We start from the raw sequence: 22622 nt of genomic DNA, 5'->3' as shown, positions 1-22622 counted from the left end.
AGGACTTTTTTAGTTTACTTTTTTCTAGTAACAAAGCAGTTCTGCTTATAATATCAAATTGAAGTTCTAACAGAAATTATCTTCTTATTCTGTAAAAAAACTGTTCAAATATCGAAGTTCGGATCAAAAGGACTTATTTCTTCTTTAATACCTAAGTGTTCTTTGGCCGTTATTGTTATTGCACGATTATTTTCTGACTCAGTACCTACGTAACAATAAGTTGTAAACATGTTTATTTAATATTAAAGTTGATTTTAACCACATATATCATCAAAAATTGCACAGCTGCTGAACTTTGTATTGCATCCTACTTCATATATAATAATTTTATCATACCCGAACTTAAACACCACCATAACATTATTTTGAGTAGTTAATTTTAATTTCTGAATAAAAATTATCTATTTTTAAAAGGTTTATCTTTGACATTTTCAAATCATAAAAGTTTATATCTCACAAGACCACAACAAAACGGCTTGATTCCTAAAGTTCGCGCCAAAAAGGCTTAGTTCTGAAATTGTATAGTAATTTAAATATTTATTACGTTACGTTATACTTACGTTAGTACAATATCGAAAATTAAATAATAATTACGAGATGGAAACTGTGCATTTATGTTTTCCTCGATTTCCCGAAAAAAGTTTACAGTGGAAATAAGCTCTTTTTGAAAAAACACTCCTCAGTTGTATTATTATATAGTATGAATATTCATAAGATAACTGCTAAGCAATTGTATTATGATCCTAAAGACAAATACCACCGCGCCGCACGCGCCGCGCTTTCCAGTGACGTTTATTTAGAAACCACTGTCATTCATTGACAAATAAAAGTGCTGCAGTAGAAAAATAAAATAAAACTTATCCTTTATATAAAAAAATCCGGAAAATTACAACTTACTAGGTACTTTTAAAAACAGGGTTTTTACTTTGCATATTTGTTTGTGATTTCCAAATATTTCAGCACCGTTGCAGACATGCCAGTCTCGGGGTGTTTTGAATATTAGTTTTAATGTAAATGACCATGTTAGCTTGAAATCCCGGAAAATAATCGTGAGACCCTGCGGGATCGTGAGAAACTCAGTTATATGGAACCAGTTGTATAGTTCGTACCAGGAAAGCACTTCTCTGTATTTGTATCTAATGATGTACCTATTATCTGAAAACATTTATCTTCCAAATTTAACAATGTGAGTCTAGTATTGGATAAAGTCTACCGAGCAATATAAAGCTTTCTGGGTGGTCGGGTGGTCTAGCATTCATTCTTGTCCTGGTATAGGAGCCGACTGCTATTCAATCCATCTTTGATGTAATTTTATTCAGTCTTTTTTTAACACGTCATTGTCAAACGAATTTCGGATGGGTTGTAAATTAATAATTAGTGTTAGTTATAAAACTTATTAAACGATTTGGCATATATGTTACCGTTTGTACTTGTTTAGTCTAATATAGGCTATATATATATGCCTTAAGGCATTAAGTCCGCCATTTGTACCTTCATGTATTGTGCAATAAAGACTAAATAAATATCGTTGTCCAAGTATCCACAACACAAGGCTTATTGAGCTTACTGTGAGACTTACTAAATTTGTGTAATAATGTCCTATAATATTTATTTATTTATTTTATAACGTACTATATCTTATAGATTTATTCAGAAATTTTTGAAATTTGTATGTTTGGTTTACTGTAATTATATGTATTAGTAAATAATTAAACTATAAATTTAACTATAAAAGTAAGAATTTCAAAGAAGAAAGAATACCCAGTTTAAGCAACACGGAGTTTAGCAAATAAATTCGGGTGTTATGTACACAGTGAAAGTTATAATCAAAATGAATAGTTAGCAAAAGTCAATTACGTTGTAAACTCAAGTAATGCACCGTGTCGAATGTTTTCACTTCCTGTATCTATTTGGCAGAGATGACGAAATTTTTGATGGTGTATCAGAGTATTAATGTCCTATTAAATTCATATTCATTTATTCTTATTTTTTTATTTTTACCTGTTAGAGGTGTTAATAAGTAAGTCTATGTCAATTGCCTGCAATAAAATTCATTTTATATCAATAAAATCACTCATGAAAATAAAATAAAATGAAACAATAATTGACACAAAATAAATAATCAATACGATTTAAAAGTCATAAAATAAAACAATATATTAAAATTATATAAAATAATAATTATTATATTCTGATATGACGTAAAATGCATATAAAAAGGTAATTTAGCGTTTTCAAATTATTTTGTCCCGCGCCAGTAATATTTCACTGTTTCCCTGTGACATTGCCATCTATAACAAACGTGTTTTTGTGATCGCCATGTCACTAAATGCCATTAAAACAAGTCGAAGAGGGTCCTTAATGTAGGTCAGTAGAACAAGCAACAATACGCAACATGTATTTTATCGCGTCCTGCTATGAGTTACAGATGTTCAACTTATAAACTATGATGACATCATTGTGCCGTACCGCGCCATAATGCTGGCGTTACATTACATATGCTTCAATAAATAAATAAAATCTAGTTAGTAAACACGTACGAATATATTATGTTGTATTTACGAACAACACGTATTTTGCAATCTGAAACCAAAAATTTCTTTTCTATAGACAAAGACTAAAAAAAAAAACTAAAAAGGCCATTGCGGGTCTATGCCCGTAGGCATATAATAAAGTAATTCACCACAGCAGTATTTTCTCTCTCTCTCTCTCTCTCTCTCTCTCTCTCTCTCTCTCACACCGGTATTCTTTTTCTCTTGATTGTTTAAAAACTGATGAGAAAGATGCATTTTATCGACATGCGTGGCAAAGTACTTAATCAAATACGGATTCTGAGTTGTTTCCTTATGTTGGCTTGTAGAATTGACTTTTAAATGATAGTTTTGAATGATAAATATTTAATAAAATTCGTTTTGAATCGATTTGGTTTGATTTTGTTTGATTTTTTACCGTTAGTATTTTCCTTGCGTTGGTGTGGTGAAACATTATGTGTTTCACTCGGTGGCAAAATTTGTTTAACCCTCGCAACGCTCAAGATTCCACTTTTCGAACCATTCGCTACGCTCGTGGTTCAATTTTGGAATCTTTCGCTTACTCTGACTTTAACAACCACTTTGCCTTCTTGTAAAACAAATAACTATTTATTATCTAATTAGAACTATCAAATAGCGTCTAATAAAACGATTATATTATGAATATTAGACAGTTATGGTCCTTAAAGTGCAGTTGGTTCAAAAAGCGGAGTTTTTAAAAGTCGTTGAACTTTTTTGAATCACCAATACTGCTGCTATAAATTTAATTAGCAATCTTGAGGCTTTTATCGAGGGATTTAATCGATTCGAATCCGGTGTTCCTGACTTTCGCTCGATAGAAAAAAAATCACGATCGTAGGTCTAAAATGCACTTTATTTTTTTTTAATAAATTTTGCACAAAAGCTAAAAATATGAAATTTGCTTCTAAAAATCGGCAATATCATGTTTAGAGGAACTTATCGATTACTTTTTTATTTATTTAAACGTACAAAAAATATTATATCCGCGCTCCCGCTTATCCATTTCGCTCACGCTTATGCTCAGAATGAGAGAAGAACGCGAACTAACCGGGCCTTAACCTGTTGGCCATAACTATATCGCGACCATTGCGAGATGGTAGGAGAATATAAGTCTGGGGGGACTATTCTGAATAGCGAAAGTTATAAAACAACACAAGCCGACCGTATAACAGTTTTAAGGATGTCTTAATGAAATTCGTGGAAGTTTATAAAGTTTTCCCCAAACTCCGTTCCAGCTCATATGCTCGTAACATAGTTAAAAGGCGTTCCCGAGTTATTTACGACTTAGTGCATATTACGACTGAGTAGTAATTAATAATCATAAATCCGACGTCTTGCGGCAGTGAAAGTGTAGCCGATGTCAGTAAACCATGTTTTTTTTGTAATTATCGCGCTCGTTAAGACAACGGCTGGTTCATTATTCTGCCAGACGATGGTTGAAGACATGTGAACTATTCGCAGGTGAAAAAACTGACAATTTAGAAACTAAATTGGTATTTTTTTTTGTGAACGAAACCTGATCGAAATTATTTTTAACACTGTTATGATAAAAATAACCAGATATTTTGATACTGCATCACAAATTACCTCTAACGTTCACAAAGGTTTACGTAAAATAAATGGACGTATTAAATACAATAGGCGCTCATATAAATGCTTGTTATACGTGCACGTTGAACACAATACCAATACAATGTATTTGAATTAGGTACTCTCAGACATACACCATGTTCATTAAATAAATCCAACTAGCTATTACTTCCAAGCCTCATTTCCAACGTATAACTTAGTTTGAGAACATTCGCACCTATCTCGGTGAAACTTCGTGCAGTCTTCGCATGAAATAAACCAGTCGCAGTTAGCATCACATCAACTTCTCTCCGCATCTCCATGGCGTTTATTATAAAGGGAACTTTATAGCACATATAATAAAGTACTCTTTCCATTGACACTATTAATCAAGTGACGAGTTTTAGTAAGTAATCGGTTATATTAATGCACATTATGTATGTGAAGTAGTTACACCTATTGACCGACTTGTTTGCGCCTTACTATCGTCCTTGGCGTTCCGGAACGAGTCTCGATATGCCATCGAAATGATATAAGTGCTAACCTATCGCGGAGACACAAGACTGTATACGCTCTGGTAACTTCTACTTATGCATTATGATCGTTCGGATTTTTTAAGTTGTATTGCCGATTCGAACTTTAAGATACGTTAAATATAGGTACGTCACTTTTGATCTATTATATTTTGATATATTATATAGCTAGCTAGAGACCCAATCTTTAACGTTTCTTAAAGTTCGAATCGTGCCGTATGTTTTTATTCGGATTATATGTTTCATTGTTCTTAGTTAAGTGGTTTTGAGATTTATTGCCGCAGATTGTTATTCATTTTGTATGAATGTAGAATTAATAAGTGAGGTTGTATGTGCGTACTGATTATGCAAAACTAGGCCGTACTTAGAAGATATCCGTAAGACTTGTATACAATATAAGTGTAGAAAATAAATGTACCTAAAGTTGATTGTTAAATTTCAATGATACCTGATCCCAAACGCTGCTCGCTTTTTGATGAAGGAAAACATCGTGAGGAAACCGGACTAATCCTAATATAATCTCTGGGTTGGAAGGTTTCATAAAAATTAGTGTCTACTTCAATTCTTGGGATTAGTTGCCAAGCGGTCCCCAGGCTCTAGGCAGGCATGAGCCGTGGCAAAAAGCCGGGACAACGCGAGGAAGATGATAATGTGTGCTGCTCCAAAACCAAGCTTGTCCTGGAAAAAATCTACTTTGATAAGAAATCTGTGAAATGCAATTTGTCATTGAAATGCAATGTGTAGTTTGAGTGGATGGTGTTACAATTTTTTCATCACACTTGCTCGAAAAAGATCTTATTTCAAGTAGGTGTACTGAAGGACAAAGGCCTATATAGTTCCCACGGGAGTTATGGATTGTGAAAAAAAAGCTATAACTCCGTAGGGAGTTATACCTTTTTTTTTAAATTATGTCACGAATTCATAGAAACCACGTAGTGTAAATGAGTTTTACTTTAAAAATACTGCCGTTAATAATTTAATATGTTTGTTTATGTTTAAAAATATTTAATTTGATTAATTTAATAGCAGTTTAAAATATTTTTACATAATTTTCAATCGTGGCTGAATGCCGAATAGGTCTGTGCCTTCGATGCCTAACCTGTCAAAGAATGACAATATGGCGGACGAATGTTTGAAATGTCACCGTATTTAGGAATTATTTCGCTTAAAAGTTAGTTTTTTCTTCGCAAGTGTGATGAAAAACATTGTGTGTAACTCCGAAGGTAAGAATTACCACCCTCGCTTCCAAATCTTCACTTACCCCCTCGTTGCACAATGTACTATTATATCCCTTTCTAATTACATATGTAAAAATAGAGGAAACTTTATTTATATACCGATAGTTTGCCCTTGTCGTGTTAAAATTGGACACTGATAATGAGTAATCTAGTCTAGAGAGGATATAATCAGATGCTCATGCAGATAAGCATATTACTGCTTTGATAAACATGATAAAGTGAAAAGTGGTATTGTTATTTTATTAAAACAAGCTGTAGGTACATATTTTATAGGTTGTTGCGCAATAAACGGTGAATCATGCAGCTAAGACACAGTTATATTGCTACTATATAAGTACATTGAAACCTAAAATTCGCTAGAGGATGATTCCCATCAAACAGCATCTTACTAGACTCAAAGGAATTTTTAATATACAGTAGTTACATTACATGTTTAAATATGTCGGCGGCCGATCGTAAAGTTCTTGCGTAAATGTTGACGGTATAGTCACATTAAACCAATAGATAGGTAGGATAGGGTCGTTGCTTAGGTTGCTTCAGATGCCCGAAGGGGAAACTGTCCAGATATAGGGCTCCGTCAACTCAGGAAACGAAACGATGATTATTACGATTGACATTATGCTTAGGAATTTCATGATCTGCTTGATTTTGCAATCGGCCGTCGACATATATACTCGGCCCTCGGTCAGCTTATGCAGACACGGATGACCTATTCAAAAATGTATTCATATTAAAACTTATACATAAGTTTCTTGAAACATAAGCATGACTATATGGGTACTACTGAACCACTTGTGAATGTCGGTGAATCCCGAAATGTACTCTTCCATTTCCGTGATAACCAGAGGGCCTACCGCGAACCACGTTCGACGTGTTACCTCTCTGTCGCGCTTATAAATTCGTACGTAAGTGTGACAGGGAGACAACACGTCGAACGTGGTTCGCGGTAAGCCCTCTGACATTCGAAAGTGATTCGGAATCACTCCTGAATACATAGGTACAATAATACCAATTGGTTTAGTTTGAAAACCAATATTCACCAGGAATTACTACTACCAGATCTATATTATAACGGCAAAGTTGCTTCGTTATCTGCAGCGCAGCGATAAAGAAGTTAAGAAAAGAGAACCGATAGTTAATACTTGGTAACACCCATTTAAGTACCCTGCCTTTCATAAAAGACTTTCCATTATTATGACGTTTTAAACGGCCCGTAATAACAGACCGGCTGCACCCACTGCACTAACTGCACCGTTAATGTACATTGCGCTTTATGGCATACGGAGGCAGTAATCCGAGGAACAAATGAACCAATGGAAGTGTCTAACGAGCGAACGATCGCTTTGTGAATGCCGCGCGGCACCGGCCGTTGTTTTGTTGTTTAACCAACCGTAATGCAATAGATAACTTGCATTATGTATCGCTTTTATTAAATTTAAACATACATTTTATCGTGTTTGACGGCAGGCTACTTGAAATTAATCTGTATTACTTGTGACTTCTTTTCAAAGACGTAAAATGTTATGGTTGTCATGATACGCTCCTTTACGTTTTCTTTACTTGACTTGTATACAAGATAATTTACGGAGAAATTTTCTTTTACGAAGTTTCCTGGAAAAATATATCGTTTTACTTTGGCGTTCAGCTGTACTAAACCTAACTTCTCTCTTATTATATTATTATACTATAAAATAATAAATTTGAACACGTTTTAAACATAAAGAAGCTCATAGAAAAGCTCATGGAGAGAATGCTAAGAGTACTCGTACAGCATAATGAGAGAGATTCGAACTCTTTTGCCTCTGCGACCTAGGAATAATCTGCTATAAAATATTGCTACTTAGGTACCCGAAAATACCTAAGTACAGTAAGTACTCAAATCTGGACTGAATGAAGGCCAGTTGGGACTCCACTGAAGTGATCCAAGTCCAGTAGTGGCTACGTAGCAGCAGCATGTATAACAGCTGCTATATACTTGATTTGTGTGTCTGTTTCCTCGACTAACGTCAGACTATGTTTATTCCAGGTACGACAAGTGGGACCGAGACCGGGACCGCGGCGGGGGCGGCGCCGGCGCGCCCGCGTGGCCTGGCCGCGACCGCGAGCGCGACCGGGAGCGCGAGCGGCAGGCGCGCGCGCACCAGATGTCGCAGGCGCACGCCGCCGAGCCGGACGCCACCGCGTCGCTCTTCCAGGCTCCCTCCAGGGTTAGTATACATAACATGGTTGTTCTCTGATTCCTTACGCCATCGCATACGAAAAAAATGCTTCAAGCGAATTCGCTCGATCGCCAACCTTGCCAAACGAATCTTAAATATTGTATGGAGATGATCACGTTAGTCATCTCGATACATATTAAAAATATTGATTGTAGAACTGTAACCCAGAGGTCTTTATACTCTATATACCTATCATATATATGAAGCATTTGCAAGTAGTAACGAAAAGCTCGCTACACATCGATTACATTTTTGGATAGACCTTTCTAGGCATTGTAGACTCCCTTGAGGGTCAGTGTAATTAGTCTTATCATAATTTTACTCCCAATGGGGGCAGATTGCTTAAGGTGGCTGACCCTTTACGCCTACGGCAAAGCCAAAGATATACTTTAATTGTGCCTACCCAAATATTATTTGTACCTAATCTAATGAACCCGCATATAATGAACGATAATATTAACCCAATAGTCATATAAAACGTTGGTTGATTATGATGACGAATAAGACTTAATATTTTTACAAAACAACTTGCTTATTATGGCGGTTGTTTACTTTTCTTCAGTATTGACGCGTCGACCCGTGTAGTCGCGAGGCACGTGTATTCATTTCCATTCATTACGGGATATACGGTAGCTAAAGAACTTAATAATTAATATCGTATTACATGAGATAAAGAACTTTAGTGTAAAGCTGATATAAACTTTACCATTGTTATTACAAGCTTTTATTATAATATATGTAATTATGTTTGTTTGTACGGGTCAATCTTGCAAGTTAAATTTGACCCACTTCCCGGTTTCAGATGAAGCTGAAAATTTGCATACATATGTAAGTGGATTGACAATGTAATATTATAGTACCATCAAGCTGGTCTGATGATGGAGACGAGAGGTGGTCATAGGAACTTTGTGATAAAACAACGCAACCTAATTGTGTTTGGGATTTTTAGAATTGTATCGATGAGTATTAATTAGTTGCCTGTGGAAAGAAAAGTACATTCAGCGATAAAAGCTTGTACCGACATTTTTTTTGCCAAAAACTTATTTTATAGTCTCCGTTCGCTAAATGTAGGTTTCCATGTTATGGCATTACCATGCTTTAAGAAAACATTAATTATTAAAAAAAACACCAAGAACGAAACTGAAGGTGCGCCTTCTTGAAACACTGTTTTGCAAGCGCCAAAAGCATTAGTCGTAACATAATTGAAAAGTTAAAGTATTGTTAATGCCAGTTAACAATAAATAATGCCATATTCCATATCTATAGTTATTATATCATTGGAAACTATCCGTTTATGCTACAATGTCCTAGTTTCTGAACAAGTTCACCCGGACCAGTCATGTTCAATTAAAACTGCAATTCGTTAGAATTGGCAGAGCTATCGACACATCGGACAGCTGACGCCAAGGCCGGGGTGCAATCAGATTATTACCCGTCGACGTGGGATTACGGCCGGGAAATCAGACCAGAGCGACTCTAGTTACCTACTACTAATGTAGTTCTCGTTAACAACTGAAACGGGTCAAAAATGTCCCGGAAAACGGGCGTCTTTGTAGACATTATAAATGTTAACGATCTGGCTATATTTTACTAAAGCTTTTGTCATATTGCTGTTAAGAAGTATACATAAGAGTCCAACAAGAAAATTTGAATTTAAACTCCATTTATGTTGCGCATAGGAAGGACGCGTAATCTTAACTCATACTAAATAATCTTGTGACCGTGGCTTTAGCAATGTGACAATCCTTGCTATGAAACCATAATAGAATAATTTATATTTTTTTATTGGTTATATATTTTGTTTGTGCGTCAATATCATAAGTGCCGGTTTGAACGATCTCTACATACATATTATCTTTTCGCGCGCTAAGAAATTATCTATTTAGTCTGCATGTGCAAACTGCAAAGCTGTGAGATGCCAGTGATGCCACATATGGCAGCAAATAAATACAATTATCTGTTCAAGTTTTATACAATGTCTAAAGATGCGTGGGTGTGATTAATGACTATTCTTGCAGGTTTATCCGCTTGTCGCCTGATACTATGAAAGCTCAGATTAATTGAAAATTCTTATTACAAATTACGTATATCATTCTGTTGTTCGAGGCATAACCCTCGAACAATGGTTTAGTAAAACTAAAATACGAAATGGTCGTCTAAACTGTACAACAGCACCACGAGAGTTTATTTTCAAGAACACTAGAACACGCAATTTGTCATAATTCATAACAGAGTATGTATTCAGACGCATATAAATGTTAACGTAATAACAAATGGAAAATTCATTTCACACCTGTTTTGATCGCGAGAATATAGTACAAAAGTACGTGACTGTGACCGGTCCAAATCTTTTGAACACTTATTATATGTACAGCGCTAAAAAAACCTTTGTCTCGTTTGTATCGTTTATATTTATACTTGGTACAATGCTTATACGAAAAGTATACTTTAAATGGGTCAAAAGTAATTGACTCCTTGCACATGTTTCCTGTTTGAATGTATTCATTCGCATTTTCAGCGTCATATGACAAAGAAATTATGAAATACGTGGAAAGTAAAATACAGTTTTCTAGTATTCGTTATCTTTAAATCTACGAAGAGCGTTAAACTGATTGTTTTTGACAATATTGCGTCACATAAAAGATAAATTATTGAATATTATAGACATTTTAGAAATTTTAAAAGTACTTTTTTGCATTAGGCAATGGATTAATGCATGTATTTTTATATATGTTAATTCACTTAATAAACGTTAAAAGATCAGTTTCAATATAAACGGTCTGATAACTCAGACTCAGAAATACATCACAGACACACCCAGAAAGATTTATTTAAGCGCACAAATTGTAGTCCGATAGGTTAAAACTTGTCCCATGCATGCGAAATATATGTATGCGAGCGAAAGCGTCACGTTGAAAGGTTAAGATTAAACGTTGAAAGTATATTCGAAGTACGTGTTATAAATCGTTCTATTCAATAGATGCAACTATTAATCTCAATGATATGGCACAGAAATGTAAAGGCAGCATGCCTACGCGCATGGTGCATTCTTTTGTTTTTAAGTAACAACGAACATGCGATGCACTCATGCGACGGTATAAACATTGTGATATGAATCAGAGGCAATTCCACATGTTTTGAGAATTAATGCCATAATTAATCTCGTTACTTTAAATGTTGAAATGCATGTCGAATAGGAACATTTATGTTGAATTTGTTTGTGTTACCTGTAACAACAAAATATGTAGAACTTGTTTGTGATACCTGTACTGAAGTCCTACCGCTAAAACCAAACCTCGTCAATTGCGGGCATCTTTCTCTTTTACTCCAACTAAGACGTAATTAGAGCGACAGAGAAAGATGTCTGCAATTTGCCAACTAAAATGTTCGCGGCAGGCCATCTGAACTAGGAAACACCTTTATAAGATCTCAAGGAAAAGTCCGTTATCGATTCTGTCATATCGTTCATAGCGTAATTTCCATGTTGATGTTATGTTGACGTCAGTATGACTCCAAAAATAGACGTAATAAACCTAACCTGTTAGCATTGCATGTTTCGCTGATGTTTGGGTTAGAACCAAATTAGACTCTTGCTCAGCCCATAACGGTTAAGCAGAAATATTATAAGCAAATAATCATGTTAATATGATACTAATTGTTAACTGGAATTCAGTTTTGAAAGCTGCAGAAGTTTATATTAGTATCAATCTTAAACTAATATTATCAAGCTTAAACTAATACGTTTGTGGAAAGAGTTGAACATTAGACCTGAACATGGGGAATTTAATAGAACAAATGTAATATTGTACTCTCACCAATTCGATACTTGTATGGCAAAGCACCTTCTAATAAATTCCACATCACACATTTCGCTTTTCAATAGCGTGAAGATATTAGACCCTGTACAGATGAGTTTTATGCGCGTGTGCACACGCGCCATCTGAGCAGGATCTTATGCAATGCATCAAAACCTCACACGAGCTCGTTGTAATTATCACTGAGCAACTGGAAGTCAGGTTTTTGTTAACAAGTGTATGCGAGCCGAACGCATAGACAAGCCAGTCTAACCCTTACTACGAGATCTGTAAAGATTGAGGTGTGTTCACGGAGAAAAGTAGTTATTTCTGTTATTTTTGAGAATTTCATTTCTATGAAAGGCTTAATTCAGATTCTTTTTTCCTGGTGCTATATAACTGCTTTTAAGCCTCACTCTTGAAATATATTTTGCCTGGGGTTACTCTTTTCCGTGAGACGGATTTTACCTAAGGCTACTTTTTTACGTTATCGAAAAGGGAACATAATAGTGGTTTGTAAAAGAGTTCGACTCCGTTTTCACTCGCTAAGGGATTGTAATAACTCTCCAGACTTACCGTAAAATTGTAGCGTGTCTAGGTGCAGTAAAAGTGAACTACTTATGCTTGCTGTACAACCTCTATCCGAGAAACACTGCAAATGAACGAAAACCATGTGATTATACTACCTTCTTCTTTTAAAACGAAAAGGCGTCTGTACTGTCGCAAATATGATTTATATTTGGTCTGAGATGTTGATTCATATTGGTCAACTAAAAATATAAGTAATGAATTGAGCGAACTCGTTTATGCGAGCTGAGGAAAACCACATGAATAAAATATTGGCGGTTGTAAGTCCAATCACTTACTTAGTGTAAGGATGTTAGCTATAAATAAAATAGTTGAAAAAGATAAGTAGTAGTGTAACTATTAGTACATAACTGTTTAGTAAACAGAACATAATGCAATAACGTTCAATAAACATCAAGACAAGACGAACAATAGCCAAAATGCCATTCGTTTATAAACAAGCTTCAAACGAAAAGTAAAAATTTGTCGGGATGAGAGATGTGAACGAAAAGTCACTTGATCAAAACAATACATTATTTTAGTTTCTATTTTATTTTCTATGAACGTTGTCACTTGATTACCCCCTGATTTAATCTCTTTCAGTCACCCATAGACATAGAGAAACAAGTAAGCATAGAGTGCTCACTCCATACATCAGTTTTCTTACCAAACCGCTTAATATTTTCATAGTACATCTAGCGTCAAGTAGCGGTTTTATCAGTAGGTATTGCTACTTGACACTAGATGTCACGAGTGTCGCGACTGACGAAAAGTGTATTGCTCAACAATTTACAACTAATGTTATTACATGCAGAAGGAGTTGAAAATAGAGTTCCGGTTAACCCGGTTCTAATATTAGCCGGAAATTGTTGAACATTAGTCTTTTCGTTCGTCGCGACATCTATTGTCAAGTAGCAGTACTGATAAATCCGCTACTTGACGCTAGATGTACGAAAATATTAAGCGAAGAAAACTGATGTATGGAGTGAGCACTCTATGCTTACTTTTTTCACTATGCCATCGAGTAAATGAATGAGTAAATTGAACGATTAAAACTGCCACCGTTGAAACTTTAACACGTAATTAACTACATAACATAAGTAATATAAAATAATGTGTTACCTACACATATAATGTGTAAAATATTCAGTGATCTCGCGACCGTGAACCGGGCAACTGGTTTCGAAACATTCGTGAACAATGGTAAATAGATAACGCGTTATATTATTCAATTAATACATACAATAGTTTTTAGATTACTTAATATAACATTAGGTTATATGATAGATTAGGTTAGTAGATAAGTCTATTAACCTATGTATTTTAGGCAGTAAGCATCCTGAATGAAATAAAATAAATAAACGCCAATACCGATTTAAGATATTGGTAGGGACGTCATGAAGTTAAGCGTCTAACTTTTTGCATACCATATAGGAACCGCCTGAAGGTAAGCAGTCATCGCAGCCTATGGATGCTTGCAACAGTTGCAACGCCTAAAGTTGTAACATGTGCATTTAAATCTGTACACACCTTTTTTTAAGGATTTCATACTGTAATCTTTCGAGCAATTCTCGATAATAACGGCCCAATTCGAACAATGCTTATAATATGTCACACCGATACAATACCGATCCGTCAGAGTGACATTTCTTCAACCAAAAACCACACTTTTGACTCTGACAGATCGGTATCGTAATCGTATCGCTGTGGCAGGTTATAAGCATTGTTCGAATTGGACCGATACAACCGGAAATTGTGCGCGGAAGGAAATTGTGATTCTTATTGTGTAATGCTATCGTATGATATACCTACACGATCAAAATGCCTTTATGTTTACTGTTTTGTACATTATTGCATTGTAATAAGGCAAAACACCTGCTACATGAATATTTTGAATTTGCATTTGAATATTAAACGTATTTGTATTTGACTATTTAACCGGTTTAAGTCGTTTGTGGGACATCAAAATTTAGTCGATCCGCTTGGTTAACAATATGCCCTACTTCTGAAGTTGTATAGTAGTAAACACTTCTATACATAATTAGTGAATACTCAACGTTGAAATACCACAAAACGGTATTATTGTATCACAGCAACAAAAAAAAAACAGGTCTAGAACGTGTTGTCATAACAGATGCTGGGGCGGTGTCCATCGTAACAAGGTCCCTGATAACACGGTATCACCCACTCTTTATGAGTCGTCCGGTGTCAAGCTATTCTGGGCCCTATCGCAATGTCAAGAGAGTTCGAGGCCGCGGTTTGTTTACTCGGATAGCGTAATTACGCTTACGTTTCGTCGCTTCCGACGATTGCCAAATGATATACTCGTTAACTGAGTAGGTCGATAATGACGTATGCGCCGTTGAAACTATTGGGAATATAGATGTTTAGAATTGGCGCGTTTGTTTATTAGGTTAGCAATATACAGCAGGCAGGAGTTTACTGTCCAATTAATGGAATGGTTTCAAAATAGCGCTACGAAGCTTTTGAGTTTTGTTTGTTTCCTATAAATGCTTATTTACTACATTAATCTCTGCATCGTAGCGGATAAAACAACGCTCCAAAATTACGTGCCTCCCTGAAATTATTTTCCAAAGATAGATGTATCTTTACACATAGCTTTCAAAAGTGTCTGTCACAGTCTAATTGTTATATTATACCATATTTATACAGAAATGCAGTGTGTCCATTGGACAAAGCCGAAAAGTACATATGCATTAGGGTATTTAGAACCAGTATACAAAGTATCATAACAACCGGTGTAGCGGTTACGAAGAAATTAACAAATTACGATGTTTTACTTTGGAGCAGTCTATATGTGTTCCTGTGTTTGACTCCTGTGGTAATACATCCTCATTATAATAGTATGAAACCTTCTTCGACCTTTTGATTATCTTTTTTATTTATGAGACTAGTAATATTCTGACTTTTGTCAAATGCCATCATTGCATTCATACAGTATGTTTCTTTTTGCTGTCGATTATTCGAAATAACTTTTGTTTGAAAATTTTAAAATAATATTAACCTGAGATGAATTCCTGAGAAGATACCCTACGTGGGATTTCAAGGTATGGCTAAGGACAAATGTCTATTTGTTAAGTACATAATGTACATATTTGAGCATAGTAGATAGTTTTGAGGCTTTTGACGCATCTTGTTCTAAGTAGCTTCTTTAGTGACAACTGACAAAATACTTCCAAACACCGCCATAAAATATAACCAGGCGATAAAAGTTATGGCTACATACCTAAGGCGGTTGTTTATTTAGCATTTATTATTTATACGTACATAACGAAAGTAGCGTAACTTTACTACGTACTAACATAAACAGTGCCGCCATTTCCATGTCACAGAAAAACTGAATCAAATTGAACAGTAAAGAACGCAAGCGCTATTATAACAGAAAAGCAATCGGCTTATCGCAAGCGGCTGCGCGCGACCCACTTCGTGGATCACACATGTAGGCCTGTCGCAGTACCCATTCTGAAGCAGTATTATATTTAAGTGGTACAAAAATTAAATATTTGTATCTCATAGAAGCATAGTTAGCAACATCCATATTCGTACTGTGGGTCCTATAGTATTATTTATTTATCAGGTAAAAAGTGGACGTTGCTATGACTTAGCTTCTGTATGACTTATTCTCATCAGCTACCAAATTAACTAATCATGGCGTTATTCAATTGTATAATAATAAGGATCCTAACCGAATTTTTTGTTACGTTTTTCCGAGAACGATTATTTCCGCTCTACAGCACAACCGAGGTTTGAACCCATGATTTTTGCCCGCCGTCACACACATGAAAGGTTAAATGTCGTTTCTATAGTCGAAATGGATAAAAGGAACTGTGCTTTTATACTAAATCGCAGTTAAAATACTGATCGCAATAGTAATACCGCGCTCTTGGACGCAAGCCCGAAGAATATGTCGTCAAAAGTCATAATAAGACCTGATGTGTCTGACGAACGATGAGTTCTATACATTTGAAACTAATATCTACCGAAATAATAAAAGAGATTTTATATTATTTTGTAGCGTACTAGCTTAAATAAACTGAAAAAAAAAACAGGCAAAAATGACAATTGACAGTGGTCCCCAACCTAGGCCAAGCCTACGTCGTGGGAACAATTGAGAATATTAAATTTTGTGTTTACACTGTATATAATATTCTGTACATTTAAGTAAGTAAGTAAGTAAGTAAATATTCTTTATTGCACCAACAATTATACATTAAATCAGCTGAAACTATACTTTCTATCTCTACCTTAAGTTGCCATTTATATATTGTATATGTGTAAGTATAAATATATATATATATATATATATATATATATATATATTATATATATATAATATTGTATTATATTATATTGTATATGTATTAGTATATTAGGTATTGTTTTAATACTTATATAAGTAGTATGTGTGTTTGTATTTAATAGTCTCCATATTTAGCTCCTTGCACTACCTGTTGACTTTTGTATGAGTTCGAAATTTCCTGCTACCTAAAGGTTGTCTGGAAGAGATCGCTTTTTAGCGATAAGACCGCCTGTTGTTACCTGGTTCTATTTTCCTTTAAAAATCATTTGTAGTTTTACATGTATGTAAAATGTATAATTGTTGTTGGTACATTTATTGAGAAGGCTTAAGTTAATTTAAAAAAAAATACTTCTAAACGCGTTAACCTCCTAAGGTCCCATACAAGACAATACTCTAAAATATGCCAGTGAAATTTTAAGTTATAATGTAGGAAAAGATTTATTTTGTTTCAAAATTGAACGAAACAAAAAAAATTGCATTTCTGTTCCAATTACAAATTATTTAAATTTCATCAAACTTAATAAGTTCCTACTATAGGCAGGAACTTATTAAGTTTGATGTGAGCCTTGCGAGGTTAAAATTAATTCATTATAATATTAAACACTACTTTATTTACAATAACAATATACATAATGGATATATACACATGATTACTATAACTAGCTTATATCTAAAATAGGCCCTTGAGGCATTGTACCAAGGATGCTGGCGGCATTTTCTCAAACACTACTTAAATTAACTTATGAGACATGTTTGGCTAATATGCATACATAAAGTGAGTCACGGCTCCACAGTTGCCAATTAATAATAAATAGACCAATGAATTCAATAGATGTTTCTAAATGTAAACATTACATGTAACAAATGGCCTGACCCTTGGGCATTGAATAAACCGAATGACCTGTATAAATACTTTCATATTCACATGACAAAACTACTTAAGAATTATATAAAAATCCGGATTTGTTAATGGATGCTTTTTAGGGTTCCGTACCCAAAGGGTCAAACGGGACCCTATTACTGAGACTCCGCTGTCCGTCCGTCCGTCCGTCCGTCTGCCAACAGGCTGTATCTCATGAACCGTGATAGTTAGCCAGTTGAAATTTCTACAGAAAAACAGAATAAAATAAATGTGTCTTTCCAATCTCGAGGTTCTCATCCAATCACCGAAGTTAAGTAACGTCGGGCGGGGTCAGTACTTGGATGGGTGACCGTTTTTATAGATAATGGTACGGAACCCTTCCTGTGCGAGTCCGACTCGCACTTGGTTGGTTTTTTGTATAAACAACGCGTATTGGTCTACGCTTATTTTTAATTAAAAAAATCTTACACGCATTTGTGATTGATTACTGTTATAGCATTAATTATCAAAAAAATAGGAGAGAGGATAAAACCTTATGGTCCTGGTAAAATGTTTTTTTTTTTTTTGTCAACCACTTATAGTGAGATTTTTATTAAATGTTCGAATATTACCTAAATATTCTTCCTACCATTCAGACAACTTAAAAATTCTCACTGCAAACAGCGATGCAAAAGAAACATAAACATAAATAGTATGAAGAAGAGAAAGATTTCTCGATTTATTATTGCTGCACGGATTAATCCAATCCAAATGAACAGTTAGTAAATTAAAAAATTACGAGGGTCATGCCAAAAGAAGTTAGATACTCTATGGTCATTTGATCGATACTGGCCAGTTATACACCATTGTAAAGGTAGGTTATTTGCTAATAAATTCAAATATGGAACACTCGGAAAATGTTAGGATTCCTTTTTTAATTATTTTTTTTCTGGGTAATTTTGGAGGGAAATTTTCGCAACAATGGAGCTCACTCGACGTGATTTTCGTGTTATGATTTATTATGATTTTAAAAAAGGTTTAAAACCTCAAGAGTGTTTTGAACTTTTAGTTTCAACTTTTGGCGAGTCTGCTTGTTCACGTGCAACTGTTTTTAATTGGTTTGCTGAATTTAAAAGGGGACGAGAGACCTTTGAAGATGAGGCGAAGACCGGACGGCCGCCAACCGCAGTCACTCAAGAAAACGTACAGGCTGTGGAAAAAAATGTTCGTGCGAACCGACGAATTACATATGCAGAGCTCGAGCGTGAGCTGGGTATTGGATCAGCAGCATTGCAAACTATAATTCATTATCATCTGGCCCTTCATAAGCGTTGTTCAAGATGGGTGCCGCACAAACTCACCGATTTGCAAAAAGACCGCCGCGTAGATTGGTGCAAATTTATGATAGATAAATTCGACGCTGGCGAGAAAAAAAATGTATATGATATACTTACAGGTGACGAAACATGGCTATATAACTACGACCCCGAAACAAAGCGGCAGTCCACAGTATGGTGTTTTGAAGATGAGCCGACGCCAACAAAATGTCGCCGAACCCGAAGTACACAAAAACAAATGATTGCCTCATTTTTCTGCAAGACGGGACATATTGCTACGATAGTGCTAGAAGATCAAAGGACAGTCAACTCTGAATGGTATGTGACAGTTTGTGCCCCCAGAGTACTGTCAGCTTGGTGTGACAAGCGGCCGAAATCGGGAACTCAGCACCTGCTCTGGCACCATGACAACGCTGCCCCTCACACTTCTGCTAGAACACTTGACTATTTCAGCTCAAAAAACGTGACTATCTTGCCCCACCCGCCATATTCCCCCGACCTAGCCCCTTGCGATTTTTACTTATTTCCCAAAATTAAAGAAAAATTAAAAGGAAGGCGATTTGAGAACAAAGAAGATGCCCTGGCTGCGTATAATTATGAAATTTCTGAGGTATCTAAAGAAGAGTGGTCATCGGTATTTTCTAAGTGGTTTAGACGGATGGAAAAGTGTATACGTGTTCACGGTGACTACTTCGAAAAAATAGATAGCTGTAATAAAGAATAAAGTCGGTAACTTTTGAGTATCTAATTTCTTTTGGCATGACCCTCGTATGTAAAACGTAAGCTTATCTCTAAAGCCTATTATAGCACACAAGACTACATGAATGATGAAACACCGTGGGATTAAGTGTGATTGTAAAGAATGAATTATTTATTGTTATGTTATTAATGATGAAATTGATAATTCAATGTATATATATACCGTATTTTTTGACATTTAGATTTTATTCTAGAAAAGTTCTAGACTAGTATTTTTATACAATTTTGATGTATGACGATCTTTTTGTGAAATTCTTATTATTAAGTTTACCATATCTATAATAGTTCAATGTTTTTTTTAGAACAATAATAACTGCATCAATAAATTGCTCTGATATTTAGATTAAGATGATATTTGTAAAATTTGACGATTTAAAAGTGCTTGTTGCTAGGCCTATTTGAATAAAGAATATTTTGACTTGACTTGACTTGACAGTGAGGGAAAAGATATTGTAAATTTATATTTAGGAACCAGGAGTTTAACTTTTCCGTTCAATTAGAAAAATGTGTATTGCATATTTGCTATAAATTATTAGTATAACCAATTTTTATAATATACTTACTTTGGGGTCAAGTTACAATACAACGGGTAATTTGTGGGTAAGCCTGCAGCTTTAATAACAGGAATAAATAAGTAACAATTATTCAATACACTTTATAATTCAATGAAAAGCATGGGCATATTGTTATGTACATTGTAACATTCATCATTTAGATTGTTATGTTGCGATATCGGTTCGTGACCAATAAAGCAATTATTAGTATAATAAGTTAACACAATATCTGCTTCTTTCGTCAGACACCAACCCAATAATCGCCTATAATTATTTCTAGGTAATATGCACTAATTCTTTAAAAAATAATATCTCTAATTTAAAGTAAACAATAAAGGTCGTTGACTGTGCAACAATCTATATTTATATGAAACTTGTCACAAGTATCTGTCGCATAATGAGATATAATAAAATCAAGATAAAACTTAATTTACTCTTATATCCTTTGATAAAATAAAACGGTGACACTTCAGCTCCATGCAGGAATTTCCAGCTTATAACATGCACAATGACGTAAATATATCGTAAAAATAACATATTTGTAGTTCATGTAACGTATTTTATATAACGTGCGTGTTCTGAGAGATAAGATAATAGGAAAACCTAGACAATATTACATCATGACTTGTGGGCGTTAGTGTTACAGGAAATTAGGTAGATAAAATACTCTTGTACACCTCAATAAAAAATAAACAACTACTGAAAAGTTGAGGAAAACAACATATCTTACAATAGTGATTTCTTCCGGGTAACCTTTGGGTTACAGAATAAAATCGTGTGTCAATTTGTATATTACTCGTTTATAGTAAATGCATACTACATACATAACTTTTTAGAGGTCTACAATTATTATAAATAGCCAAATAAACAACTTAGCAAGCTGCGATTACTTTTTAACATTTTAAGCATTCGCGAAATGTCAAGACAAAAACAAACAAACCGACGGATTGCTGAGGCTTAGTTGTATGGTCCTGTCGGTTACCTTTCAGGTGTGAGCTTCGAAATGGCATGGAGAAATTATGTATGAATTCATTGATAAAGTCGCCATACACTTTACGGCTAATGGTACTTTCATAATAATAGACAAGGACCTTTTCTAGTTAGGATATATCAATATCGCATGCCTTCAGACTACAAGTAGGTCAATGCATGTGCATCCGCTTTGTCTCCACGGCCTTTTATACCGAGTTAAATCATCGCGGTACCAAGTATAAACCGAAAAGTCTGTGGATAGCACAATGCGAGCACAATACAAATACATACTAATATTGCTGCACAAGATTCCTAACGCATGCTGTGTAGAACACTCAGGACTCTCAGGAAATCAGATTTCTGATAGTTGGCAAGGGATCTAAAGGTCACGGTTACACTGGTCTTTCTGAACTCGTCAAGGGTGTAGAACATGCCCAAGCGGCGTCTAGACGGCCTCATTACTAACCCCCCTCCACTACCCCCTATCTACCTCATTCGCAAAATATTTCTCTTTAAATCCTACTCTAGTATAATTTGACCTCCAGAGCAATAACAATTAAGCGTATTCAGATATCTTATTTAGACTGGAGCAAATAAAATGAAGCGAACTTTCGAACGTGTCTTATATAAATATTACGTTAATCGAGTTTCATACGTTCGTAATTAAGTCTGACACTGACTATACTAATGTGTAGTTTAGTTACGTGACCATATTTTATCTAAGCTTTTAAGACTGAAAGGTAAAAAAGACTTCCCAATCGAAAAAAAATATACTATTTAGTTGCTACACATGTCCAATTTTAGACACCGCTGCTAAAATAAATATTATAGTTTGACAAACGTGTTATTAAAGTAGAAAGTTAAGCGGTAGATCATATTTGTAGGAAAGGATATATAAAGGAGAGCCTTCACAATAAAGCAGACCAATTGGGGCCGAAGGCCACATAATATATAAATAAATATTTACAAATATATAGAAAACACCAATGACTCAGGATTCATGCTCGTTACGCAAATTAATGCCCTTACCAGGATTTGAACCCGGGACCATCGGCCTCATAGGCAGGGTCACTACATCACTACCCACTAGGCCAGACAGGTCGTGAAGGTCATCACATTGTTACTTAGACTACACAAAGTTATATTTACTAAAGGAGGTCAGATCAACCTTGCTTAATACTTGGTACACTACAGACAGGCATCCTACTCGTATACGTGAAACCTGAAGGAATATCTTCCTTGCGACTTTCAAGATTGTTGCTTAACAAAGACGGTACTTCCTGATATTCAGATGCAATATAGGTATTATTAATTGAAGGACCTTCTGTATCTATATTTAAGTTCATAATAGGGCAAGGTTGAATAT

The 22622-nt window shown here is 35.0% G+C and overlaps 1 protein-coding gene across 3 annotated transcripts in view; it reads left to right on the top strand.

Annotated features, from left to right (window-relative positions):
* Positions 1 to 22622, top strand: part of LOC133524981 (AF4/FMR2 family member 3) — a 320144-nt gene that overhangs the window by 164328 nt on the left and 133194 nt on the right. For all 3 annotated transcript variants that reach the window (XM_061861155.1, XM_061861154.1, XM_061861153.1), the window contains exon 3: positions 7919 to 8099. In XM_061861155.1, coding sequence (XP_061717139.1) covers positions 7919 to 8099 — 181 coding nt within the window. The remainder of the gene's footprint in view (positions 1 to 7918; positions 8100 to 22622) is intronic.

The sequence above is a fragment of the Cydia pomonella genome, chromosome 14, assembly GCF_033807575.1.
Source record: "Cydia pomonella isolate Wapato2018A chromosome 14, ilCydPomo1, whole genome shotgun sequence".
NCBI classification, from domain to species: Eukaryota; Metazoa; Arthropoda; class Insecta; order Lepidoptera; family Tortricidae; genus Cydia; species Cydia pomonella.
This window is presented reverse-complemented; position numbering and strand designations above follow the sequence as displayed.